The sequence below is a fragment of the Ascaphus truei genome, unplaced genomic scaffold (assembly GCF_040206685.1).
Source record: "Ascaphus truei isolate aAscTru1 unplaced genomic scaffold, aAscTru1.hap1 HAP1_SCAFFOLD_311, whole genome shotgun sequence".
Taxonomy (NCBI): domain Eukaryota; kingdom Metazoa; phylum Chordata; class Amphibia; order Anura; family Ascaphidae; genus Ascaphus; species Ascaphus truei.
In genome coordinates this window covers 105,733-132,905 of record NW_027456082.1, presented here as the reverse complement: position 1 = coordinate 132,905, position 27,173 = coordinate 105,733, and the positions used below count along the sequence as shown (strand labels likewise).

Genomic DNA, 27,173 nt, shown 5'->3' with positions numbered 1-27,173 from the left:
AGTCGGGAACAGGGAAAAACAAGATAAAAAATACCGATATAAGTTAGTTTTATTTCCAGTCCTGCATCTAAACATGCGAAATAGCTATGTTAAAATATATATACACATACATATGTATAGAAATACACACACACGCACACATATATATATATATATACTCATATACACACACACACACACAAAGTTTATATATAAATATACAAATATTCATGTTAAATAAAAGTTAATATAAATAGGTTCGGTGTAATTCAGTATATAACATGAATGTAAGAAATGGTGCGTAAAATAATAGGCATAATTATATTTAAAAAATAATATATTATAATAATAAATTTACAAACATATACAGCGTACATATATTTTATTCTTTTCCTTCCCTGCAGCTTTGGAATCGTTCCAGCGTCCCCTCTCCAGTAAGAACCGCGTGTGCGCGTGAGTCCGCGTGTGTGTCCACGTGTCATAGACATTTTTCATAAATTCTTCTTCAACGTAAGGCGGAGTCCCCTGTGACGCTGAGCGCGCTGAGCGTGCTGAGCGCGCTGACCGCGCGGTGCTTGGCGAGGTTGCTTGTAGCTATTTTAATTGTTATGTCCCCGCTCACGCGGTGCGTGCATGCTCGTGCGCGGGCACGGACGCTCACCCACGCTTGGCGCTTGCGTAAACAAAAAAAAATCTAACTTTGAACCGCGCTCAGCTTCCCTGCAACGCCCCCCCCCCCCCCTGCGCGTGCGCACGCTTGCGAAATTGCAAGGACACCCGGCGCTCATGCTTGGGGAGTTGGTGACGTCACCGCTGTCTAAGCATGAGGGCAGTCAGCGGCACAGGGGACTCAGCCTAAAAAGTCCAGCTTGGGTCGCGCAAGCGCGTTCATTTCGTGCGGCTCAGTGGGACCGCTCACAAAAAATTAATTTCTTTTATTGAAATTAAACCCCCCCCCCACCCCTCTTGGTTGTGGAAATGGAACATTCCGGGACCCTAGAGGATACGGTATAGGCTCGATGTATCCATGACAACAGCCTCAGCCTATCAGAGCGCCCCTATACACGGTCAGTCCCACAAGTGAGGAGCCGGAAGGGGAGGGTACACAAAGTTGGCGAGGTGTGTGCGGAGCGGAGCGTGCTGATTGGCCGAGCGTTTTATTATAGGCTGTAGGAATGTGACTCTCACAATCCTGCGCGTTCATGAGTATTATTCCCCCGTCCCCTCTCCCGCCTCCTGTATAGAGGAGGGGGAGATCACACAGTGTGTATACAGGCAGTCCTCGGTTATCCAACGGAACCGGTTCTGGAAGTAGCGTTGGATAGTGACACCGCTGTAAAGTGAGTCCCATGTTAATCAGTGGCGGTGAGCGTTGGGTTGCATTGTAAAGCGTTGGATGTGCCATTCGTTGTAAAGTGAAACGTTGGATAACAAGGACTACCTGTACGCGCTTTGATATATACGCTGGCTGGGCGTTGGGGGGGAGGAGGGGGCTTGTTCATAGCGGCTCAGTGCTCCCTCTCCTGGGCATCTTCACATGCTGAACTCCGGCGGGAAAGAGAGGGGGACAATGTGAGGTCTGGAGGTGGTCAGCTGAGGAGGGGGAAAGAGACAGGATTAATGAAGGAGGCGGTCACCCACTCTCTCTCTCTCTCTCTCTCTCTCTCTCTCTCTCTCTCTCTCTCTCTCTCTCTCTCTCTCTCTCTCTCTCTCTCTCTCTCTCTCTCTCTCTCTCTCTCTCTCTCTCTCGTTCTCTCTCTCTCTCTCTCGTTCTCTCTCTCTCTCGTTCTCTCTCTCGTTCTCTCTCTCGTTCTCTCTCTCGTTCTCTCTCCCCCCCCCCCCCGCTCTCTCTCTCCCCCCCTTTCTCACCTTCACATCTGTATTCACTTTCTCCAGTGCCGGTTGGAAGTTTCCAGATCTGGAGCCTTGAGACCCTAAAGCAGACACCGGCAGGAAAGGGGTTAATTGAGCGATGATCTGCATGTCTCTGGGATGGGATGGGGTAATGGTGCGATGCTCTGCAGGTCTCTGGGGTGGGAGGGGTTAGTAGTGCGAAGCTGTGCAGGTCTCTGGGATTGGACGGGGTTAGTGGTGCGATGCTCTGCAGGTTTCTGGGATGGAAGGGGTTAGTGGTGCGATGCTCTGCAGGTCTCTGGGATGGAAGGGGTTAGTGGAGCGATGCTCTGCAGGTCTCTGGGGTGGGAGAGGTTAGTGGTGCAACGTGCTGCAGGTATCTGTGATTGGAGGGATTCGTGGTGCGATACTCTGCAGGTCTCTGGGATGGGAAGGGGTAGTGGTGCGATGCTCTGCAGACTCTGGGATGGGAGAGGTTAGTGGTGCGACGCTGTGCAGGTCTCTGGGATGGGAGAGGTCAGTGGTGCGACGCTCTGCAGGTCTCTGGGATGAGGAGGTTAGTGGTGCAACGTGCTGCAGGTATCTGTGATTGGAGGGATTAGTGGTGCGATAATCTGCAGGTCTCTGGGATGGACAGGGTTAGTGGTGCGATGCTCTGCAGATCGCTGGGGTGGGAGGGGTTAGTGGTGCAATGTTCTGCAGACTCTGGGATGGAGAGGTTAGTGGTGCAATGCTCTGCAGGTCTCTGGGATGGGGAGGTTAGTGGTGCAACGTGCTGCAGGTATCTGTGATTGGAGGGATTAGTGGTGCGATACTCTGCAGGTCTCTGGGATGGGAAGGGGTAGTGGTGCGATGCTCTGCAGACTCTGGGATGGGAGAGGTTAGTGGTGCAATGCTCTGCAGGTCTCTGGGGTGGGAGAGGTTAGTGGTGCAATGCTCTGCAGGTCTCTGGGATGGGGAGGTTAGTGGTGCAACGTGCTGCAGTATCTGTGATTGGAGGGATTAGTGGTGCGATACTCTGCAGATCTCTGGGATGGGAGGGCTTAGTGGTGCGATGCTCTGCAGTTCTCTGGGATAGGAGAGGTTAGTGGTGCAATGCTCTGCAGTCTCTGGGATGGGGAGGTTAGTGGTGCAACGTGCTGCAGGTATCTGTGATTGGAGGGATTAGTGGTGCGATACTCTGCAGGTCTCTGGGATGGGAGAGGTTAGTGGTGCAATGCTCTGCAGGTCTCTGGGATGGGGAGGTTAGTGGTGCAACGTGCTGCAGTATCTGTGATTGGAGGGATTAGTGGTGCGATACTCTGCAGATCTCTGGGATGGGAGGGCTTAGTGGTGCGATGCTCTGCAGTTCTCTGGGATAGGAGAGGTTAGTGGTGCAATGCTCTGCAGTCTCTGGGATGGGGAGGTTAGTGGTGCAACGTGCTGCAGGTATCTGTGATTGGAGGGATTAGTGGTGCGATACTCTGCAGGTCTCTGGGATGGGAGAGGTTAGTGGTGCAATGTTCTGCAGACTCTGGGATGGAGAGGTTAGTGGTGCAATGCTCTGCAGGTCTCTGGGATGGAAGGGGTTAGTGGTGCGATGCTCTGTAGGTCTCTGGGGTGGGAGGGGTTAGTGGTGCAATGTTCTGCAGACTCTGGGATGGAGAGGTTAGTGGTGCAATGCTCTGCAGGTCTCTGGGATGGGGAGGTTAGTGGTGCAACGTGCTGCAGGTATCTGTGATTGAAGGGATTAGTGGTGCGATACTCTGCAGCTCTCTGGGATGGGGAGGGTTAGTGGTGCGATACTCTGCAGGTCTCTGGGATGGGAGAGGTTAGTGGTGCGACGCTCTGCAGCTCTCTGGGATGGGAGAGGTTAGTGGTGCAATGCTCTGCAGGTCCCTGGGATGGGGGGGAAGTTAGTAGCGTGACGCTCTGCAGCTCTCTGGGATGGGAGGGGTTAGTGGTGCAATGCTCTGCAGGTCCCTGGGATGGGGGGGAAGTTAGTAGCGTGACACTCTGCAGCTCTCTGGGATGGGAGAGGTTAGTGGTGCAATGCTCTGCAGGTCCCTGGGATGGGGGGGTGGTTAGTAGCGCGACGCTCTGCAGCTCTCTGCGATGGGAAAGGTTACTGGTGCGATGCTCTGCAGATTTCTCACCCTGCATGCTACTGGCTGAATCTGGGTTCACAATTCTGCCTCTTTCCTGGGTATCAGCTTCCCACCCGTCCTCGTACCAGCGCTGGTCTGAGTCTATCAGCCTGGGGGGGGGGGGGGGGAGAGGGGGGAGAGAGAGGGGAGGTGGGGTTACTAGCTGATGCTCCCTCCCCTCCACCCACAGGTAACTGAGCCCTGACACAATAGGATACAGAATAAAGTCTAGAGTTTGTGAGAGAGAGAAGAATAGAGAGAAGGATAGAGTGAGAGAGAAGGATAGAGTGAGAGAGAAGGATAGAGTGAGAGTGAGAGAGAGAGAGAGAGAGAGAGAGAGAGAGAGAGAGAGAGAGAGGATAGAGTGAGAGAGAAGGATAGAGTGAGAGAGAAGAATAGAGTGAGAGAGAAAGATAGAGTGAGAGAGAGAGAAGGATAGAGTGAGAGAGAGAGAAGGATAGAGTGAGAGAGAGAGAGAAGGATAGAGTGAGAGAGAGAGAAGGCTAGAGTGAGAGCGAGAGAGAGAAGGATAGAGTGAGAGGGAGAGAGCGAAGGATAGAGAGTGAGGTAGAGATAGAGATAGATAGATGGGGAGAGGGAGAGAGGGAGAGGGAGAGAGATAGGGAGAGAGGGAGAGAGATAGAGGGTGAGGGAGAGAGATAGAGGGTGAGGGAGAGAAGGATAGAGTGAGAGAGAAGGATAGAGTGAGAGAGAGAATGATATAGTGAGAGAGAGAGAAGGATAGAGTGAGAGAGAAGGATAGAGTGAGAGAGAAGGATAGGGTGGGAGAGAAGGATAGAGTGAGAGAGAGAAGGATAGGGTGAGAGAGAAGGATATAGTGAGAGAGAGAAGAATAGAGTGCGAGCGAGAGAAGGATAGAGTGAGAGAGAAGGATAGAGTGAGAGAGAGAAGAATAGAGTGAGAGCGAGAGAAGGATAGAGTGAGAGAGAAGAATATAGTGAGAGCGAGAGAGAGAAGGATAGAGAGTGAGATAGAGATAGATAGAGATAGATATATGGGAAGAGGGAGAGGGAAAGAGATAGGGAGAGATGGGAGAGAGAGAGGGTGAGGGAGAGAGGGAGAGAGATAGAGGGTGAGGGAGAGAGATAGAGGGTGAGGGAGAGAGATAGAGGGTGAGTTAGAGAAGGAGAGAGATAGAGGGTGAGGGAGAGAGGGAGAGAGATAGAGGGTGAGGGAGAGAGATAGAGGGTGAGGGAGAGAGGGTGAGAGATAGAGGGTGAGGGAGAGAAGGAGAGAGGATAGGATAGAGCAGTGATTCCTTGAAGCAGTCTCAGGGGTTCCTCCCATGGACCACAGACCCCCCCTGGGGGTGTTCTTTTTTTTTGGTATGTATTTTGTAGGGTGGATTGAGAGAGAGTGTGGTAATTGACGGAAGGTAGGGGCGAGTGAGAGAAGAGAGGGGGGCAGGAGGGAGTGAGTGAGGAAAAGAGGGAGTAAGGGTGAGACGCAAGGGATAAATACATGCGAAGCGGGAGGGGAGAGAGTGAGTGAGACGGAGAGAGGGCAGCGTATGAGAGAGTGTACTGTATAAGAGAGAATACTACAATAGAGAGAGCGAGAATGATGTTCTATAATGGATTTTAAATAGAGGATGCGATAGTGCACAGTAAGTGAGTACTTAAGTATTAGGAAATACCTTTTTTATTTGGACTAACAATTGATTTTTTTTAAGGACAATTTTGAGGGTTTTCTCTCTTCCTTAGATAAAGCAAAACATCATCTCCCCCTAGTGACACTTCCCATATCACAAACTGCCACACACAGGGCACAACCTGTCCCATATTACCCCATAGTCACCGTGAGAGAGAGTGAGGGGGAGAAAGAGTGAGGGGAGAGAGAGAGAGTGAGAGTGGGGAAAGCGAATGTCTCCCATATTACACCAGAGTCACTGTGAGAGAGAGTGAGGGGGAGAGAGAGTGAGGGGAGTGAGAGTGGGGAAAGAGAGAATGTCTATAACAGGTACATATCTCCCCCTAGTGACACTTCCCAAATCACAAACTGCCACACACAGGGCATAACGTGTCCGATATTACCCCATAGTCACCGTGAGAGAGAGTGAGGGGGAGAGAGAGTGAGGGGAGTGAGAGTGGGGAAAGAGAGAATGTCTATAACAGGTACATATCTCCCCCTAGTGACACTTCCCAAATCACAAACTGCCACACACAGGGCATAACGTGTCCGATATTACCCCATAGTCACCGTGAGAGAGAGTGAGGGGGAGAGAGAGTGAGGGGAGAGAGAGAGAGTGGGGAAAGAGAGAATGTCTCCCATATTACCCCATAGTCACCGTGAGAGAGAGTGAGGGGGAGAGAGAGTGAGGGGAGTGAGAGTGGGGAAAGAGAGAATGTCTATAACAGGTACATATCTCCCCCTAGTGACACTTCCCAAATCACACGCTGCCACACACAGGGCACAACCTGTCCCATATTACCCAGAGTCCCCGTGATATCTCACCCCCTCCCCTACAGGGAATGCAGAGCCCGGAATGTGCACGCGGCTTATCCTAGGGCCCCTCTGACACGTATCACACGCAACCGCTCCCGTGTAACGGGAAATACAGGTGTTATATCCCAATGTGTTAGAACCCATACATATTCTAATACCCATATCCCCACGTATGTTCCCCTGAGACGGGTGGGGAGAGGTGTTAGGTGTCACCGTTATTACACAGAAAGGTAACTCCCGTCCTCGTCTCTCCGCGTATCGAGGTTCTCCGTGTCTCTGCTTGTGATATGTGTGTATGTAACTATAACACCACGCACACTCACTTCTCTCTGACCGGACCCCGTCCTCGTCTCCCCGCGTATCGAGGTTCTCCGCGTCTCTGCTTGTGATATGTGTGTATGTAACTATAACACCACGCACACTCACTTCTCTCTGACCGGACCCCGTCCTCGTCTCTCCGCGTATCGAGGTTCTCCGCGTCTCTGCTTGTGATATGTGTGTATGTAACTATAACACCGCGCACACTCACTTCTCTCTGACCGGACCCCGTCCTCGTCTCTCCGCGTATCGAGGTTCTCCGTGTCTCTGCTTGTGATATGTGTGTATGTAACTATAACACCGCGCACACTCACTTCTCTCTGACCGGACCCCGTCCTCGTCTCTCCGCGTATCGAGGTTCTCCGTGTCTCTGCTTGTGATATGTGTGTATGTAACTATAACACCGCGCACACTCACTTCTCTCTGACCGGACTCCGTCCTCGTCTCTCCGCGTATCGAGGTTCTCCGTGTCTCTGCTTGTGATATGTATGTATGTAACTATAACACCACGCACACTCACTTCTCTATGACCGGACCCCGTCCTCGTCTCTCCGCGTATCGAGGTTCTCCGTGTCTCTGCTTGTGATATGTGCGTATGTAACTATAACACCGCCCACACTCACTTCTCTCTGACCGGACGCCGTCCTCGTCTCCCCGCGTATCGAGGTTCTCCGTGTCTCTGCTTGTGATATGTGTGTATGTAACTATAACACCGCGCACATTCACTTCTCTCTGACCGGACCCCGTCCTCGTCTCCCCGCGTATCGAGGTTCTCCGTGTCTCTGCTTGTGATATGTGTGTATGTAACTATAACACCGCGCACATTCACTTCTCTCTGACCGGACCCCGTCCTCGTCTCCCCGCGTATCGAGGTTCTCCGTGTCTCTGCTTGTGATATGTGTGTATGTAACTATAACACCGCGCACACTCACTTCTCTCTGACCGGACGCCGTCGGCGTCGGCACGAGATGACAGCCAGGGCGACGATGACGATGAGGAGGACAGCCAGGCCGGCCCCGACCCCTCCGTATACACCTGGCTTACTGATAGCCGTCTGACATCGATGTCCTGTGTACCAGAACTGATCTGAGCTCTCACAGCTGAGGAGAGAGAAAAGAAAGAGAGCGTTAATAGAGAGAAAAACGGAGAGTGTGTGGGACCATATATATCTATATATATATATTCTGTGTATACAAATAGAAGCGCAGAAACAGTGCAGTAAATGTTGCACCCCGGACTCGATACGTTTTGCAGAGCTCGGTCTGCTTCTTCAGGAGTAGGTGTGTGCTCCAGGGAGTCTTCAATAAATAGTCCACTTAACCCAAGGACATAGTCCAAGAATAAATAAAGCCCGGTGCTCTTCTCAATGGTAGAAATGCTGTTGGCCCCGGGAATAAAGGGAGTAGAAGGTGAGGGTGTGGTCCTCGTGACCCACGGTTCCGATACAGGAAAGGACCTGGTCCATGCACTGGACACTCCAGGCAGTGTCTCCCGGGAGGGCGTGAGAACAGAGAACCCTAAATCCCGACACTGAAAACGTCAGTACCCCGGTTCTGTGTGTGCCGCTCATCTCCCTGGTCAAGGACCTCCACCTCACCTTCTACTTCCTTTATTTCCGAAGCACCAGCATTTCTACCATTAAGCCGGACTTTTTTTTATTCTGGGACTAAGTACTTGGTTAAGTGGACTATTTATTGAAGAGGACACACCTACTCCTGACGAAGCAGACCAAACTCTGCGAAACGCGCCGAGTCCTCGGTGCAACGTGAGTTCCGCCATGGGGACATCGTTGGGTTCAGCGGCGGTAAAGCCGGCGACTCTGGAGGGACTCTGCCTCTCGCCGTGAGGGAATCCCGTGTGTGAAACAACGGACGTGTCTTCTACTGAGGACCCGGGAGAGTCAGAAGGAAAGAGGAAGAGGAATAATGCATGGCGGGACGGGGAGAGAGAAAGGATAGAAATGTGGTGAAAAGTGAAAGTAAGGATCGAGGGGAAGAGGAGGAACGGATGACTGACGGAGAGAGGGCAGAATGAGGGACATCAACTGGTTGGGGAGGGAGAGGATGGATGTGGAGATTAGAGAGAGACATGGAGAGGTAGAAAGGTTGAAGGAGGGAAAGAAATAGATGGGGAGGGGGGTAAGTAGGGATGGGTGATGGTCTCACTAGCAGTTGGGTCCCGCCCTGGTGACTGAGCACTGCCCCTGGTTGCAGTCGATGTTGTGGACGTTATCGGTACTGCAGTTGGTGACACAGACGAGCTGGTTGGAGATGTTGACACCGTAGAAATATTGATGCAGCTCCGGAGGGATCGAATTCAGCTCTGAACATAAATCTGAGGGCAACCACAGAGGTTATAACTTCCTGCAATAAGTAGTGACCACAGCCATAGGGAATATACCCTGCTACATACACACAGTGACCGCAGGGTGTCACTGATACCCATAGGGAATATACCCTGCTATATACACACAGTGACCGCAGGGAGTCACTGATACCCATAGGGAATATACCCTGCTATATACACAGTGACCGCAGGGTGTCACTGATACCCATAGGGAATATACCCTGCTACATACACACAGTGACCGCAGGGTGTCACTGATACCCATAGGGAATATATTGGCTGCTATGTACATACAGTCACCACCCTTACCTGTTAAATCTATCTCATTGTTGTTGATTTTCTCTGTGTTTGGAACAAAGCACAAGGTTTCTGTGAAAGAAAAGGACACAATGACTTACACATCAGGCACTAAGGGAGAGTGTATGCATCTTTGAATATATCTACTGTACACACACACATTCTCTGCTCACATTGAAAAGGTAGCTAAACCTGTCGCTTTTTCCTCCGCAATATAACTAAGATACGCCCGTTCCTCTGTTGCCCGACTGCTAAAACTCTGACTCAGGCCCTCATTCTCTCACGTCTCGATTACTGTAACCTCCTGCTGTCCGGCCTTCCTGCCTCTCACCTGTCTCCCCAACAATCTATCCTAAACGCTGCTGCCAGAATCACGCTGCTCTTTCCTAGATCTGTCTCAGCGCCTCCCATCCTGAAATCCCTCTCCTGGCTTCCTACCAAATCCCACATCTCACACTCAATTCTCCTCCTCACTTTTAAAGCTTTACCCTCTTCTGCCCCTCCTTACATCTCTGCCCTAATTTCTCGTTATACACCATCCCGACTCTTGTGTTCCACTCAAGCATGTCTTCTTTCTACCCCCTATGTATCTAAAGCCCTCTCCAGCCTTAAACCTTTCTCACTGACTGCCCCGCACCTCTGGAATGCCCTTCCCCTCAGTACCCGACTAGCACCCTCTCTATCCACCTTTTAGACCCACCTTAAAACATACCTGCTTAAAGAAGCATATGAGTAGCTCCGTGGCTGATACTATACACCTCATACATAAAGCTTGGCCCCCTGTAGACGCACTTACCAGAACTCCCTCCTACTGTCTCTGTACATTCTCCCTACCTACCAAATAGAGTGTAAGCTCCTCGGAGCAGGAACTCCTCTTCCCAAAATGTTACTTTTATGTCTGAAACACTTCTCCCCTTTATGTGTTATGTGTATTATTTGTTATTTATATGATTACCCCGTGTATTACTGCTGTGACGCGCTATGTACATTAATTGCGCTATATAAATAAAGACATATATGCATACATACATATATATATCTGTGGACACACATGTCTGTGTTTGTGCAAAACCTTGCATATATCCTGCTGCATCAACTCCTGCACATCTTTAACGATCTCTAATATTTTATTGACATTGGAGTTTGCGTTAGACATTTTTACCAAGCGCGGGACAAGCTAGCCGCTCATTGCACGCTAAACAAAATGGAATTCGAATTCCCGACTTGCCTGATTTCAGGTTACCTTGGAGTGGGGAGGGGGAGGGGGGGCGCAAACTTACCATACTGCGGCCTAATTATGTAACTAAAGCCCCAACTGCAATGAAATATTAGCCGTGCTTTTTCTGTGACGGTGCGTCTCGGTGCTGTGTAACCGGAACCTTTTTTCCCAGGGCGAAGTTGGCACCCCCCCCCCCCCCAAATAATCATTTCGTTTGCCTTGCGTGTGACGGTGCGGCCGTGATGTTGGGGTGTAACGGCGAAGTTAAGAAACTACCGAAGGGCACGTTTCCTTCTTTGATAAGCGCGGCGCGGTGCCAGTCACAGATTAGAACATGTCGGCCGGCGATGGTGCCAAAGAGGCTCCAGGAATCAACAGATTCGGCGCGGACGCGCTAACGGCTCATCTGTTAAATAATCGGCCGGGTTTTAAGCACGCGATGGGTGGGCGGCATCCAGTTTCCCGGTGTTTGAATCTGCCTGTGCAGAGGCACCTGCAGAAGTGTGTGTGTGTGTACATGTGTTTGTGTGTGTGTGTACGTGTGTTTGTGTGTGTGTGTACGTGTCTGCATTTTCCATAGCGCACACATCCCCATCTCTGCACTTACCTTTGGTAAATTCTATTGTTGTGCAGTTGGAATGTCTTAAAGTCTCATTAAGCCTTTCCACAGCCTCTGCATACTGCTCTCTATATTTGGCAAAATCAACTTCCAGCAGCACTACATGTTCGACAACAATACTTCCTTTCCTGGAAGAGAGAAACGGGGGTAGAGAGGTTAGAAGGGAGACTAGAAAGAGGGGTAGAGCAAAACAAAGTCATGAATCAAGCATCGACAACTGCAGCATTGCTCCGGACATGCCACAGAGTCGCTCATTTCCCCTTTGTAACTGGTACCGTTATTAAATAAATGTCATCAACGACCTGTACATATCCCCCATACTCTTTGGGTCAGACCCCTCTTAAGATAACATCAACGTTAAGTCATTTGATGGAGTTTTATGGATCTGGCCCGTGGTGATTGGACACTGGATAATATAATCCCACTTCTGACACCATGTGTGTTGTTATGATCTGTGCAGTGACAGGGGAACACTCAGTGACGGCGAGGGCATCAGATATAACCTTCTCCTCTGTATCTGCTGGCTTTGGGTGGTCCTGGGAGGGTTTCTCACCTGATGAAGGTGATCCTTACTCCATTGTAGTTGGTGACGTTTATATACAAGATTCCCATCTGCAGAATAGGAGAGAAATCTGTCACCCAATGCATCCCAGCTACTAGAAATATACTCCAAGTACAGAGCATCACCAGCACCAACCTCTCGCCCCAACGCATCTTCTGTCTCTTCTCTCCCACTTTTTCCATTTATATTGTAACCTTAGGATCAAGAATATATCTACCTCTTCTGACGTTTTCTTTAAGTCTAGTAATATTTTTGTATCTTTTATTATTTGTATTTTAGCTTTCGCACCCCATTCTGCGGCTCTTTTGGATCACGTTGGCACATTGGGAATAAATACTATAACAGTAACAATAATGCTCCTTTTAATACTAAAGCCGCGATAGCATACAGTACTCATACCGTATCTTAATCAGAGAGGTTGATTTTGAAAGGGACGGTGCAGTTCAACCAAAAACCTCAGGGCTAGAGTGCCAAAAACATATACGTTTATTGATTAGCCATTTAAAACCCGCCAACGCGTTTTGCGCCAACAAGAACAAGACTCTTTAAAACCCGCCAATGCGTTTTGCGCCAACAAGAACAAGAATCTTCCCGTGGTGAAGCAGTGACCTCCCGCCGGCTGGTGCCACACTGTGGAGGTGACATCGTTAAAAGTATAAACGCCTCCTCCCCCCACCGTTCCCCCCACACATACTTGCTCCCGGAACCTTTTCTCGAAGTCTTTATATCCCTGGGATGTTGTGTCCGTTAGCTTTTCATTGAATTCTTCATTCTCCACCGTGACAGTGACATTAATTTTAGCGATGACCTTCTCTATAACAAAGGAAGCCAGAGACGTAAGGACATGGCAGGATTTTCAGTGGCTTAACACCCCCCACCCCCATTTTAATTGCCCCTCAAATACTCTATGAACATTATAATATATATATATATATATATATATATACACACACACACACACACACACACACACACACACACACACACACACACACACACACACACACACACACACACACACACACACACACACACACACACACACACACAGTATATATATGTGTGTGTGTGTGCCCTGTATATATGTCAAGCTCACCAAAAAGTGAGAGTTATAATTACAAAGTGGGGGACGGGCTCACATGAGGAGTTATGTTACCTTCGGAGTCGAGCATCTATGTTTGAATATCAACATAAAGAAAACATGGAGGAATCACCCCTGGGGGGGGGGGGAGGGGGAGGGGGTAGAGAGCATCAGTAATAATCTTGCTGCTATTGAAATGGGTGGAACCAGTTTGTATCCAAATGGGAATCCCTTGTTGCCTTGGGCATCATCCAAAGTATTAGAATCTAAGTGTTGTGCTGGAGCCTCATACATTCCACATGCAGTGCTGTGTACAGTGCTGTGTGCAGTGCTGTGTGCAGTGCTGTGTGCAGTGCTGTGTACAGTGCTGTACTATTCTAAATAATGATAGGTCACATGGTGCAGTAACGACATTGCGGATGTCACTGGCTTATTTTCCCATTTCCTTTTCTCCAGAACGAATTTACATCGGGAACATCGTTACCGTTCTCCCTGCCTTATTGCCACATTATTCCGTTTGGTAAATGTGGTGTTAACTTAACGTCTCCCGTTATTGGGGGAAGGGGGGTGGGGTGGGTCACGGGATGAAGATCCTTGCATACCTGGTCTAACCTCGTCCAAGATAAACTCGCAGCGCACTCCGTAGAAGTTTCGGTCGCAGACGCACTTGATGCCGTCAAAAGCGCCATTTCCACAGAAAGGCCCTAAATCAGACAAACCCCAGAGGAACATCATCAGTACAAGGGTTACAGCTGAAGCAGGGGAGACATGCAGAAGCTCGAGGAGGTACAGAAGCAGGGAGAGGTTTTGAAACAAATGGGTCGTACGTGGTTAAGATGGAGGGATAGATGCAGTGGTTACGAAAGCAGCTGGGTTTATAGAAACGATGATGGGTATGGAAGCGGTAAAGATGTGGAAGAAGAGTTTGAGAGGCGGAGGGGATGAAAGGAGCAGTAGGGCGTAGAGAAAATTTTGAGATTTCATAAGGGATAGATATGGATCAGTACAGATACACCGAGTTGATGCTGGATGAATATGTAATATGGATGTACCTGTTGTGCTCTGAGGAAGGCTGGAAGTGCTGGGTGGATTGGTGGTTTGAGGGCTTCTAGATGTCTGTGTGAATGGTCCTTCTGATGGTAACTCAGTAGGTGTGGATGGTACTGATGGTAACTCAGTAGGTGTGGATGGTCCTGATGGTAACTCGGTAGGAGTGGATGGTCCTGATGGTAACTCAGTAGGTGTGGATGGTCCTGATGGTAACTCAGTAGGTGTGGATGGTCCTGATGGTAACTCAGTAGGTGTGGATGGTCCTGATGGTAACTCAGTAGGTGTGGATGGTCCTGATGGTAACTCAGTAGGTGTGGATGGTCCTGATGGTAACTCAGTAGGAGTGAATGGAACTGATGGTAACTCAGTAGGTGTGGATGGTCCTGATGGTAACTCAGTAGGAGTGGATGGTCCTGATGGTAACTCAGTAGGAGTGGATGGTCCTGATGGTAACTCGGTAGGAGTGGATGGAACTGATGGTAACTCAGTAGGTGTGGATGGTCCTGATGGTAACTCAGTAGGTGTGGATGGTCCTGATGGTAACTCAGTAGGAGTGGATGGAACTGATGGTAACTCAGTAAGTGTGGATGGTCCTGATGGTAACTCAGTAGGAGAGGATGGTCCTGATGGTAACTCAGTAGGTGTGGATGGTCCTGAGGGTAACTCAGTAGGTGTGGATGGTCCTGATGGTAACTCAGTAGGTGTGGATGGTCCTGATGGTAACTCAGTAGGTGTGGATGGTCCTGATGGTAACTCAGTAGGTGTGGATGGTCCTGATGGTAACTCAGTAGGAGTGGATGGTACTGATGGTAACTCAGTAGGTGTGGATGGTCCTGATGGTAACTCAGTAGGAGTGGATGGAACTGATGGTAACTCAGTAGGAGTGGATGGTCCTGATGGTAACTCAGTAGGAGTGGATGGTCCTAATGGTAACTCAGTAGGTGTGGATGGTACGGATGGTAACTCAGTAGGTGTGGATGGTGCTGATGGTAACTCAGTAGGTGTGGATGGTCCTGATGGTAACTGAGTAGGTGTGGGTGGTCCTGATGGTAACTCAGTAGGAGTGGATGGTCCTGATGGTAACTCAGTAGGTGTGGATTGTCCTGGAGGTAACTCAGTAGGTGTGGATGGTCCTGATGGTAACTCTGTAGATGTTGATGGTACTGATGGTAACTCAGTAGGTGTGGATGGTACTGATGGTAACTCAGTAGGTGTGGATGGTCCTGATGGTAACTCAGTATTTGTGGATGGTCCTGATGGTAACTCAGTAGGTGTGGATGGTCCTGATGGTAACTCAGTAGATGTTGATGGTCCTGATGGTAACTCAGTAGGTGTGGATGGTGCTGATGGTAACTCAGTAGGTGTGGATGGTCCTGATGGTAACTCAGTAGGTGTGGATGGTCCTGATATTAACTCAGTAGATGTTGATGGTCCTGATGGTAACTCAGTAGGTGTGGATTGTCCTGGAGGTAACTCAGTAGGTGTGGATGGTCCTGATGGTAACTCTGTAGATGTTGATGGTACTGATGGTAACTCAGTAGGTGTGGATGGTCCTGATTGTAACTCAGTAGAAGTGGATGGAACTGATGGTAACTCAGTAGGTGTGGATGGTCCTGATGGTAACTCAGTAGGAGTGGATGGAACTGATGGTAACTCAGTAGGTGTGGATGGTCCTGATGGTAACTCAGTAGGAGAGGATGGTCCTGATGGTAACTCAGTAGGTGTGGATGGTCCTGATGGTAACTCAGAAGGTGTGGATGGTATTGATGGTAACTCAGTAGGTGTGGATGGTCCTGATGGTAACTCAGTATGAGTGGATGGTCCTGATGGTAACTCACTAGATGTGGATTGTCCTGGAGGTAACTCAGTAGGTGTGGATGGTCCTGATGGTAACTCAGTAGGTGTGGATGGTACTGATGGTAACTCAGTAGGTGTGGATGGTCCTGATGGTAACTCAGTAGGTGTGGATGGTCCTGATGGTAACTCAGTAGGAGTGGATGGAACTGATGGTAACTCAGTAGGTGTGGATGGAACTGATGGTAACTCAGTAGGTGTGGATGGTCCTGATGGTAACTCTGTAGGAGTGGATGGAACAGATGGTAACTCAGTAGGTGTGGATGGTCCTGATGGTAACTCAGTAGGCGTGGATGGTCCTGATGGTAACTCAGTAGGAGTGGATGGTCCTGATGGTAACTCAGTAGGTGTGGATGGTCCTGATGGTAACTCAGTATGAGTGGATGGTCCTGATGGTAACTCAGTAGGTGTGGATTGTCCTGGAGGTAACTCAGTAGGTGTGGATGGTCCTGATGGTAACTCTGTAGGTGTGGATGGTACTGATGGTAACTCAGTAGGTGTGGATGGTACTGATGGTAACTCAGTAGGTGTGGATGGTCCTGATGGTAACTCAGTAGGTGTGGATGGTCCTGATGGTAACTCAGTAGGAGTGGTTGGAACAGATGGTAACTCAGTAGGTGTGGATGGTCCCGATGGTAACTCAGTAGGAGTGGATGGTCCTGATGGTAACTCAGTAGGAGTGGATGATCCTGATGGTAACTCAGTAGGAGTGGATGGTCCTGATGGTAACTCAGTAGGAGTGGATGGAACTGATGGTAACTCAGTAGGTGTGGATGGTCCTGATGGTAACTCAGTAGGTGTGGATGGTCCTGATGGTAACTCAGTATGAGTGGATGGTCCTGATGGTAACTCAGTAGGTGTGGATTGTCCTGGAGGTAACTCAGTAGGTGTGGATGGTCCTGATGGTAACTCTGTAGGTGTGGATGGTACTGATGGTAACTCAGTAGGTGTGGATGGTCCTGATGGTAACTCAGTAGGTGTGGATGGTCCTGATGGTAACTCAGTAGGAGTGGATGGTAGTGATGGTAACTCAGTAGGTGTGGATGGTCCTGATGGTAACTCAGTATTTGTGGATGGTCCTGATGGTAACTCAGTAGGTGTGGATGGTCCTGATGGTAACTCAGTAGATGTTGATGGTCCTGATGGTAACTCAGTAGGTGTGGATGGTGCTGATGGTAACTCAGTAGGTGTGGATGGTCCTGATGGTAACTCAGTAGGTGTGGATGGTCCTGATATTAACTCAGTAGGTGTGGATGGTCCTGATGGTAACTCAGTAGGTGTGGATGGTCCTGATGGTAACTCAGTAGGTGAAGATGGTCCTGATGGTAACTCAATAGATGTGGATGGTCCTGATGGTAACTCAGTAGGAGTGGATGGAACTGATGGTAACTCAGTAGGTGTGGATGGTCCTGATGGTAACTCAGTAGGAGTGGATGGAACTGATGGTAACTCAGTAGGTGTGGATGGTCCTGATGGTAACTCAGTAGGAGTGGATGGTCCTGATGGTAACTCAGTAGGTGTGGCTTGTGTTTCTGATTTTGATTCAGTCGATGCTGTTGTGTTATTAGTCCTGCAGGCTAGAAGAGAGGTTATGATGTTACTGGAACTACAGACTTGTGAGAAGGTTACAGCTTACAGACTGGGGGAGAGGTTAAGGGGTTACTGGTTACAGACTGGGGAGATGTTAAGGGGTTACTGGTTACAGACTGGGGGGGTGTTAAGGGGTTACTGGCCACACACTGAGAAAGAGGTTAAGGGTTCACTGGTCCTACAGATGGAGGGAGACATTTAGGGGTTACTAGTTACAGACTGGGGAGAGCTTGAGGTTGCTGGTTACAGACTGGGGGAGAGGATAAGGGGTTACTGGTTACAGACTGGGGGGAGCTTAAGGGGCTGCTGGTTAAAGACTGGGGGGAGCTTAAGGGGTTGCTGGTTAAAGACTGGGGGAGAGGTTAAGGTTTTGCTTGTTACAGACTGGGGAGAGGTTAAGGCGTTACTGGGTACACACTGGGGCAGAGGTTAAGAAGTTGCTGGTTACAGACTGGGGGAGAGATTAAGAGGTTACTTGTTACAGACTGGGGGAGAGGTTGAGGGGTTACTGGTTATAGAGGAGGGGAGAGGTTAAGGGGTTACTGGTTACAGAGGAGGGGAGAGGTTAAGGGGTTACTGGGTACAGACTGGGGGAGAGGTTAAGGAGTTGCTGGTTACAGACTGGGAGTTAGGTTAAGGGGTTACTGGTTACAGACTGGGGCGAGCTTAAGGTGTTGCTGATTATAGATTGGGGAGAGGTTAAGGAGTTGCTGGTTACAGACTGGGGAGAGGTTAAGGAATTACTGGTTACAGACTGGGGAGAGGTTAAGGGATTACTGGGTACAGACTGGGGCAGAGGTTAAAGAGTTGTGGTTACAGACTGGGGGAAAGATTAAGGGGTTACTTGTTACAGACTGGGGGAGAGGTTAAGAGGTTACTGGTTGCGCAGTGGGGGAGAGGTTAAGGGGTTACTGGTTAAACACGGGGAGAGGTTAAGGGGTTACTGGTTACAGACTGGGGAAGAGGTTAAGGAGTTGCTGGTTACACACTGAGAGAGGTTAAGGGGTTACTGGTTACACACTGGAAGAGGTTAAGGGATTACTGGTTACATTCAGGGGGAGAGGTTAAGGTTTTACTGGTTACACACTGTGAGAGAGGTTAAGGGGTTACTGGTTACAGACTGGGGGAGAGGTTAGGTGGTTACATGTTACACACTTAGAGAGAGGTTAAGGGGTTACTGGTTACACACTCAGAGAGAGGTTGAGGGGTTTTTTGGTTACACACTGGGGGTAGGTTAAGGGGTTACTGGTTACACACTGGGGGAGAGGTTAAGGGGTTACTGGTTACAGACTGGGGGAGAGGTTAAGGGGTTACTGGTTACAGACTGGGGAGAGAGGTTAAGGGGTTACTGGTTACACACTGGGGGAGAGGATAAGGGGTTACTGGTTACAGACTGGGGGAGAGGTTAAGGGGTTACTGGTTACAGACTGGGGGAGAGGTTAAGGGGTTACTGGTTACAGACTGGGGGAGAGGTTAAGGGGTTACTGGTTACAGACTGGGGGAGAGGTTAAGGGGTTACTGGTTACAGACTGGGGAGAGGTTAAGGGCTTACTGGTTACAGACTGGGGGAGAGGTTAAGGTGTTTCTGGTTACAGACAGGGAGAGAGGTTAAGGGGTTACTGGTTACAGACTGGGAGAGATGTTAAGGGGTTACTGTTTACACACTGGGGGGAGAGGTTAAGGGGTTACTGGTTACAGACTGGTGAGAGGTTAAGGGGTTACTGGTTATAGACAGGGGGAGAGGTTAAGGGCTTACTGGTTACAGACTGTTGGAGAGGTTAAGGAGTTACTGGTTACAGACTGGGGGAGAGGTTACGGTGTTACTGGTTACAAACTGGGGGAGAGGTTAAGGGGTTACTGGTTACAGACTGGGGGAGAGGTTAAGGGGTTACTGGTTACAGACTGGGGAGAGAGGTTAAGGGGTTACTGGTTACACACTGGGGGAGAGGTTAAGGGGTTACTGGTTACACACTGGGGGTGAGGTTAAGGGGTTACTGGTTACACACTGGGGGAGAGATTAAGGGGTTACTGGTTACAGACTGGGGAGAGGTTAAGGGGTTACTGGTTACAGACTGGGATAGAGGTTAAGGGGTTACTGGTTACAGACTGGGGAGAGGTTAAGGGTTTCCTAGCTAGAGACTTTAGGGGTTAATGGCCCCACAGACTGTGAGAGGTTAACCCTTTCGCTGTGTATGTGTCTGTGTGTGTTTGTGGGTCTGTGTGTGTGTGTGTGTGTGTGTGTGTGTGTGTGTGTGTGTGTGTGTGTGTGTGTGTGTGTGTGTGTGTGTGTGTGTGTGTGTGTGTGTCTGTGTGTGTGTGTGTCTGTGTGTGTGTGTGTGTGTCTGTGTGTGTGTTTGTGTCTGTGTGTGTGTGTGTCTGTGTGTGTGCGTGTGTGTCTGTGTGTCTGTGTGTGTGCGTCTGTGTGTGCGTCTGTGTGTGTGTCTGTGTGTGTCTGTATCTGTGTGTGTGTGTGTGTGTGTGTGTGTCTGTGTGTGTGTGTCCATGTGTGTGTCTGTATGTGTGTGTCTGTGTGTGTGTCTGTGTGTGTCTGTGTGTGTGTGTGTGTGTCCCTGTGTGCCTGTGTGTGTCACCGTGTGTGTGTCTGTGTGTGAGTGTGTGTGTCTGTGTGTGTGTCTGTGTGTCCGTGTCTGTGTGTCCATGTGTGTCCGTGTGTGTGTCCCCGTGTGTCCATGTGTCCCCATGTGTCCGTGTGTCCCCGTGTGTGTGTGTGTCTGTGTGTGTGTCTGTGTCTGTGTCTGTGTGTGTGTGTGTGTGTGTGTGTGTGTGTGTGTGTGTGTGTGTGTGTGTGTGTGTGTGTGTGTGTGTGTGTGTGTGTGTGTGTGTGTGTGTGTGTGTGTGTGTGTGTGTGTGTGTGTGTGTGTGTGTGTGTGTGTGTGTGTGTGTGTCTCGGCACGACATTACCGATGACCTCACCAATTGAATCTAATTACATAATTTAGAATGATGCTAAATATGTTTGAACACAAAGACCATCCACAAAAGAATATATATTTATAATGTTATTATGTTTCCTGTATAGATACTACACTGTACGTTTATCTGTTGGAATTCCCCTTACTCTATTAGTCCCTTAGCTCTGTGCAAAACTTTGTCACGTTTTTCTATCCAGTCCAATTTCCGCTAACATCGCTCTTTCATATTATAAATAATAGTTACGTACACGGCAGCTTTAGTCCTATAATGGGCTAGACGCGGTTCGGAGTGTTTTGAATGACACCCTTTGACATGTCATTGATGATGTCATGCATGATGTCATGCAAAGCCAAAGGAAGGGGGCATATTTCTGGATTTCCCGGCTTTTGGCCGTTTGGTTTCTCACCTGTAATGTCAATTTAATAAAGTCTAGATTATTCTATTATTCTATGTATATATAGTGGCTCATGTCACACATCTGCATCAAGTCCTCTCTCACCAGGCTCTCCCTCCTCTCTCCACCCTCTCTCACCATGTTCTGCCTCCTCTCCTCTCAATACCCTCTCTCACCATTTTTTTTCCTGACAGGGGTCCGGCGGGCCCCTTGAGTCACCGGGCCCGGGACTGCAACCCCGGCAGACCCACCCTGTTGGCGGCCCTGCTCCTCTCCTTTCGCCACCCTTTCTCGCCATGCTCTCCCTCTGCTCCTCTCTCCACCCTCTCTCTCCATGCTCTCCCTACTCACCTCTCTCCACCCTCTCTCACAATGCTCTCACTCCTCTCTCCCTCCTCTCTCTCCATGCTCTCCCTCCTTTCTCCACCCAGTCTCACCATGCTCCCCCTCCTCACCTCTCCATCCTCTCTCACAATGCTCTCCCTCCTCCACCACCCTCTCTCTCCATGCTCTTCCTCATCTCTCCACCCACTCTCACCATGCTCCCCCTCTTCACCTCTCTCCACCCTCTCTCTCCATGCTCTCCCTACTCTTCCCACTCTCTCACCATGCTCCCCTCCTCACCTCTCTCCACCATCTCTCTCTATGTCCTCCCTACTCTCCCCACACTCTCTCACCATGCCCCCCCTCCTCACCTCTCTCCACCCTCTCTCACCATGCTCTCCCTACTCTCCCCACACTCTCTCACCATGCTCCCCCTCCTCACCTCTCTCTCTACCCTCTCCCTCCATGTCCTCCCTACTCTCCCCACACTCTCTCACCATGCTCCCCCTCCTCACCTCTCTCCACACTCTCTCACCATGCTCTCCCTACTCTCCCCACACTCTCTCACCATGCTCCCCCTCCTCACCTCTCTCCACCTTCTCTCACCATGCTCTCCCTCCTCTCTCCACCCTGAATCTCTGCGTGGCTGCATCTCTGCGCTGCTGCGTGGCTGCATTGCTGTATGGCTGCATGACTGCCTAGCTGTGTGGCTGCATTGCTGTATGGCTGCATGACTGCCTAGCTGTGTGGCTGCATTGCTGCATGGCTGTGTGGCTGCATTGCAGTGTGGCTGCATTGGTGCGTGGCTGCATGGCTGCATGGCTGCGTGGCTTCATTGCTGTATGGCTGCGTGGCTTCATTGCTGTATGGATGCGTGGCTGCATTGCTGTATGGCTGTGTGGCTACATTACTGCGTGGGTACGTGGCTACATTATTGCGTGGGTACGTGGCTACATTACTGCGTGGGTACGTGGCTACATTACTGCGTGGGTACGTGGCTACATTACTGCGTGGGTACGTGGCTACATTACTGCGTGGCTGCATTGCTGTATGGATGCGTGGCTGCATTGCTGTATGGATACGTGGCTGCATTGCTGTATGGATGCGTGGCTGCATTGCTGTATGGATGCGTGGCTGCATTGCTGTATGGATGCGTGGCTGCATTGCTGTATGGATGCGTGGCTGCGTTGCTGTATGGATGCGTGGCTGCATTGCTGTATGGATGCGTGGCTGCATTGCTGTATGGATGCGTGGCTGCATTGCTGTATGGATGCGTGGCTGCATTGCTGTATGGATGCGTGGCTGCATTGCTGTATGGATGCGTGGCTGCATTGCTGTATGGATGCGTGGCTGCATTGCTGTATGGATGCGTGGCTGCATTGCTGCATGGATGCGTGGCTGCATTGCTGTATGGATGCGTGGCTGCATTGCTGTATGGATGCGTGGCTGCATTGCTGTATGGATGCGTGGCTGCATTGCTGTATGGATGCGTGGCTGCATTGCTGCGTGGGTACGTGGCTATATTGCTGCGTGGCTGCATTGCTGCGTGGGTACGTGGCTACATTACTGCATGGGTACGTGGCTACATTACTGCGTGGCTGCATTGCTGCATGGATGCGTGGCTGCATTGCTGTATGGATGCGTGGCTGCATTGCTGCATGGATGCGTGGCTGCATTGCTGTATGGATGCGTGGCTGCATTGCTGTATGGATGCGTGGCTGCATTGCTGTATGGATGCGTGGCTGCATTGCTGTATGGATGCGTGGCTGCATTGCTGCGTGGGTGCATGGCTGCATTGCTGCATCGCTGCGTGGCTACATTACTGCATCGCTGCATGGCTGCATTGCTGCATCGCTGCATGGCTGCATTGCTGCATCGCTGCGTGGCTACATTACTGCATGGCTGCGTGGCTACATTACTGCATCGCTGCATGGCTACATTACTGCATCGCTGCATGGCTACATTACTGCATCGCTGCGTGGCTACATTACTGCGTGGCTGTATCTGGTTTGGTCTTGACGAAGGTGAAACGGAACTAGAATAAAGTGGAAATAATGATGTAACTGTGCGCGGGTTTCTGGAGCGGCGGCGGGTAACCTTATTGGATACAACAACGCCAAATTGTTGCAGGGAGAAATATTACGAACCCAGGGCGCCGAGGTGAGACCTCACCCTAAAAACCCTAATCTTAACCCCTAATACGAACACTACCCTAAAAACCCCTATCCTTACCCCCTACTCTTACCACAACCCCCCCCCCCACCCTTACTTTAATTTAATGGTGAAGCGTCCAACGCCAAGCGTCCAGCGATGGCCTAACACCTGCGGAGATTTGGTCACGACGAGATTGTCGCGGCCAAGTGTCCGCTTCTGTATAGACGAGGTGACGCTATCCCCCCCCACCCCCCGCCTCCCCCGTACGTTACGGACCAGTACACGACAATATCGGGGGTTGAGCCGTCCCTGACGGCAGTCGGAAGGTGAGCAGGACTGGCTGAACCACGTCTCTTTTACCAGCGCCGACGGGCAAGGCATAATATCCCCGTTCCACCAACCTTCAGGCTGCAGTCTGGCCGGGGAGCCACGCGGGACCACGTGAACCGTCATCCCGGGCAGCGACGCGACGGCACACGGGGCGGGAATTTTAACCAGATATGGAAGTCGGGTCCCTTCCCCCATTGCCCAAACCCGGGGTGGTTACAAGTGTCATGGCGGCTTTACATGTAGCAAACGTGTCCTAGGGTCAAGGGTGGCCAACTCCAATTCTCAAGGGCCACCAACAGGGGGAGGTTAAGGATAGCCCTGCTTCAGCATAGGTGGCTCAATTGTAGACTGCTCTAGGGGCAGGGGTGGCCAGCCCTCATGGGCCATCAATATGTCAAGTTGTTAAGTGAAATCCCTGCTTCAGCACAGGCAGTGCAGTCGTTGACTGAGCCACTGATTGAGTGTTAACAACACGACTGTAGATGACCCTTGAGGACTGGAGAAGACCACCCCTAGAGCAGTCTATGATTGAGCCACCTGTGCTGAAGCAGGGCTATCCTTAACCTCACCAGTTGGGGGCCCTTGGGGACTGTTGATGGCCCTGCCCCTAGAGGGTGCATGGACTAACCCACACCCCGGCCGGGGCTATAAAAGAAAGCTAATTTCACCTGTATATCATTAGGTGTCCATAGTGTTACTGCCCATGCAATGAAAGGTTAGGGGTGGGGGAGGATGTCCGCGAGGGCGAGGAGCGGAGGAGGGCATTAGTGTGGTGCTTTCGGGGGGGGGGTGTCAGGGAGTAGGGAATCCTATCAAGCTGAAGAGCGCAAATGTGAAGCTTGCGCCGTGAGGTCACAGCAGGTACAGTAAACGCGTTCCACGGCAATAGGAAAAAGAAATAGGGGGAAATGGTCTGAAAACCCAACAACAAAACAGGACAGACACTTCTACCCCTCCATTCCCCCCCTCGCCCCCCCCCTCTCCCCAAACCTCAACTAACTACGTCTAGCTGTTTTCTTCTCAGAAATATGAGATGGGTGATAAAGAGAACCATAAAAGTGTGAAATTGCCATTGATAACACCTAACTTCTGACACCTCTGTATCGCAATCGGCTACACGGATTGCTACCAAATTTAGCACCCAGGATGTCACATCTCCCGACGGCAAACGTTCCAAATTTGGTGCCAATCCATCAAGCCGATTGAGTGGTTTTACCTTTATCTCTAATTCTTGGGTATTATAACGTGGACAGGACAGTGTGTGCCGATATCGTTCGCTAGGGGTTTCCAGGCTGTGGTGGTGGGATGTGGTGATGGGATGTGCGACTGCAGATGTCAAGTAGACATTGTCATAGATGAGATCAGGTATCTCCATACATATCGTAATAAAAAAAGGTACGCCATGCCATGGGAGTTCATTCTCACCCCATTGTGCCTTCCCTTGTCCCCTTCTGCTCCTTCTCACTGCGACTCTCCCCTGTCACTGTCCCCCTGTTCCCATTTTTACCGACACCGCAGGAGCTTGGCCTGGAGGCCTGAAGGCTCCTTGGGTGTTCCTGTGACGCAGACAGAGCGGGCAGGGGATGTGACATGAGAAACATGGATCACTTACTGGTCATCAGACAGGAGATCAGGAGAAGCCGAGACCGCCACAGGGTCCCCATCCTACAGGTTCTACCAGAGATGTCCAATGGAACGTTCCGGACAAAAAGTGGTGTCTCCGGTGAATATAGAAGAAGGCTCTTAGTCTCTCAGTGATGTCTCCTGCCGCGCTCTATGCACTGTCTTCCTCACCGCTCTCTCAGACGCTCTTCTTTTTTTGCCCCGTGCCTGCGCTCTCTTGGAACCTGCTTCCTAAATGAGCCTCTGGCAGTGCAGGGGGTTATATTTATAGATAGGTGTATTGGGGAAGGATGTGTTGCAGGTGACATAGGAACGGAGATTACAAAGGAGGAGGGAGTGGGTGGGGGGTTTCATGAAACACGAAGTGCGTAATTTATAGGGTGCAAAGGCCAGTTGTGTAATATCACTGAGATTGTGGGATAAGAGAGCGTAAAAATAAGCACCAGGATAATGGGATCTTGCTGTCATATCCTACACGACACAGAGACCCTACAAAACTGAGGATAATGGGTTCTTACTGTCATATCCTACAGTACACAGAGACCCTACAAACTGAGAATAAATGGTGTTCACTGTGAATTCCTACACAGCACAGTACCCTACACACTGAGGATAATGAGGTCTCACTGTGAGATCCTACACAGCACAGAGACCCTACACACTGAGGATAATGAGGTCTCACTGTGAGATCCTACACAGCACAGAGACCCTACAAACTGAAGATAATGGGGTCTCACTGTGAGATCCTACACAGCACAGAGACCCTACAAACTAAGGATAATGGTGTCTAACTATGAAATCCTAAACAGCACAGAGACCCTACAAACTGAGGATTATGTGGTCTCACTGTGAAATACTACTCAGCAAAGACACCCTACAACCTGAGCAAAATGGGGTCTCACTATGAAATCCTACACAGCAAAGAGACCCTACAAACCGTGTTTACTGGGATCTTACTGTGAAATCCTACACAGCACAGAGACCCTACAAACTGAGGATAATGGGGTCTCGCTGTGAGATCCTACACAGTACAGAGACCCTACAAACTGAGGATAATGGATTCTCACTGTGAGATTCTACACAGCATAGAGACCCTACACACTGAGGATAATGGGGTCTTACTGTGAGATCCTACACAGCACAGAAACCCTACAAACTGAGGATAATGGGGTCTCACTGTGAGATCCTACACAGCACAGAGACCCTACACACTGAGGATAATGGGGTCTCACTGTGAGATCCTACACAGCACAGAGACCCTACACACTGAGGATACTGGGGTCTCACTGTGAGATCCTACACAGCACAGAGACCCTACAAACTAAGGATAATGGTGTCTAACTATGAAATCCTAAACAGCACAGAGACCCTACAAACTGAGGATTATGTGGTCTCACTGTGAAATACTACTCAGCAAAGACACCCTACAACCTGAGCATAATGGGGTCTCACTATGAAATCCTACACAGCAAAGAGACCCTACAAACTGTGTTTACTGGGATCTTACTGTGAAATCCTACACAGCACAGAGACCCTACAAACTGAGGATAATGGGGTCTCGCTGTGAGATCCTACACAGTACAGAGACCCTACAAACTGAGGATAATGGATTCTCACTGTGAAATTCTACACAGCATAGAGACCCTACACACTGAGGATAATGGGGTCTTACTGTGAGATCCTACACAGCACAGAGACCCTACAAACTGAGGATAATGGGGTCTCACTGTGAGATCCTACACAGCACAGAGACCCTACATACTGAGGATAATGGGGTCTCACTGTGAGAACCTAAACAGCACAGAGACCCTACAAACTGAGGATAATGGGTCACACACAGATCGTATACCCCCCATCACCCCCAGAGTGGGGACAGCTCCTCATTCCCCCTGCCCACCGCCCAATAATATTATGGTTCCTCTTGGCTGGTACCCCCCCATTTAACATTCCCAGCACGGGATCCTGTTTATCCCACCCCACCACAGAGCAACCTGTATCAGGATAGCTTCCAACCTAACGAGGGTCCTGAGAGGAGCAGACACACCCAAGAAGT

The 27,173-nt window shown here is 50.1% G+C and overlaps 1 protein-coding gene across 1 annotated transcript; it reads right to left on the bottom strand.

Annotated features, from left to right (window-relative positions):
* Nucleotides 1-344: 344 nt before the first annotated feature.
* LOC142483242 (uncharacterized) lies at nt 345-25,341 on the bottom strand. Its single transcript, XM_075583305.1, has 12 exons — nt 25,110-25,341; nt 13,920-17,348; nt 13,470-13,571; nt 12,481-12,599; nt 11,778-11,836; nt 11,213-11,352; nt 9,399-9,458; nt 8,909-9,077; nt 7,676-7,843; nt 3,969-4,069; nt 1,849-1,913; nt 345-1,572 (listed from the first exon to the last, which is right to left on the bottom strand). The coding sequence occupies exons 1-12, from the start codon at nt 25,159-25,161 to the stop codon at nt 1,513-1,515; spliced, it is 4,524 nt and encodes a 1,507-aa protein (XP_075439420.1). The 5' UTR covers nt 25,162-25,341; the 3' UTR covers nt 345-1,512.
* Between the last annotated feature and the right edge of the window lie 1,832 nt (nt 25,342-27,173).

Coding starts and splice junctions, on each gene's coding strand:
- LOC142483242 (XM_075583305.1), bottom strand. CDS start 25,161: ATGGGGACCCTGTGGCGGTCTCGGCTTCTCCTGATCTCCTGTCTGATG. Junction 11,837..12,480: donor AGAAAAGGTTCCGGGAGCAA/GTATGTGTGGGG, acceptor CCTATTCTGCAG/ATGGGAATCTTGTATATAAA. Junction 9,459..11,212: donor AACAATAGAATTTACCAAAG/GTAAGTGCAGAG, acceptor TTTCTTTCACAG/AAACCTTGTGCTTTGTTCCA.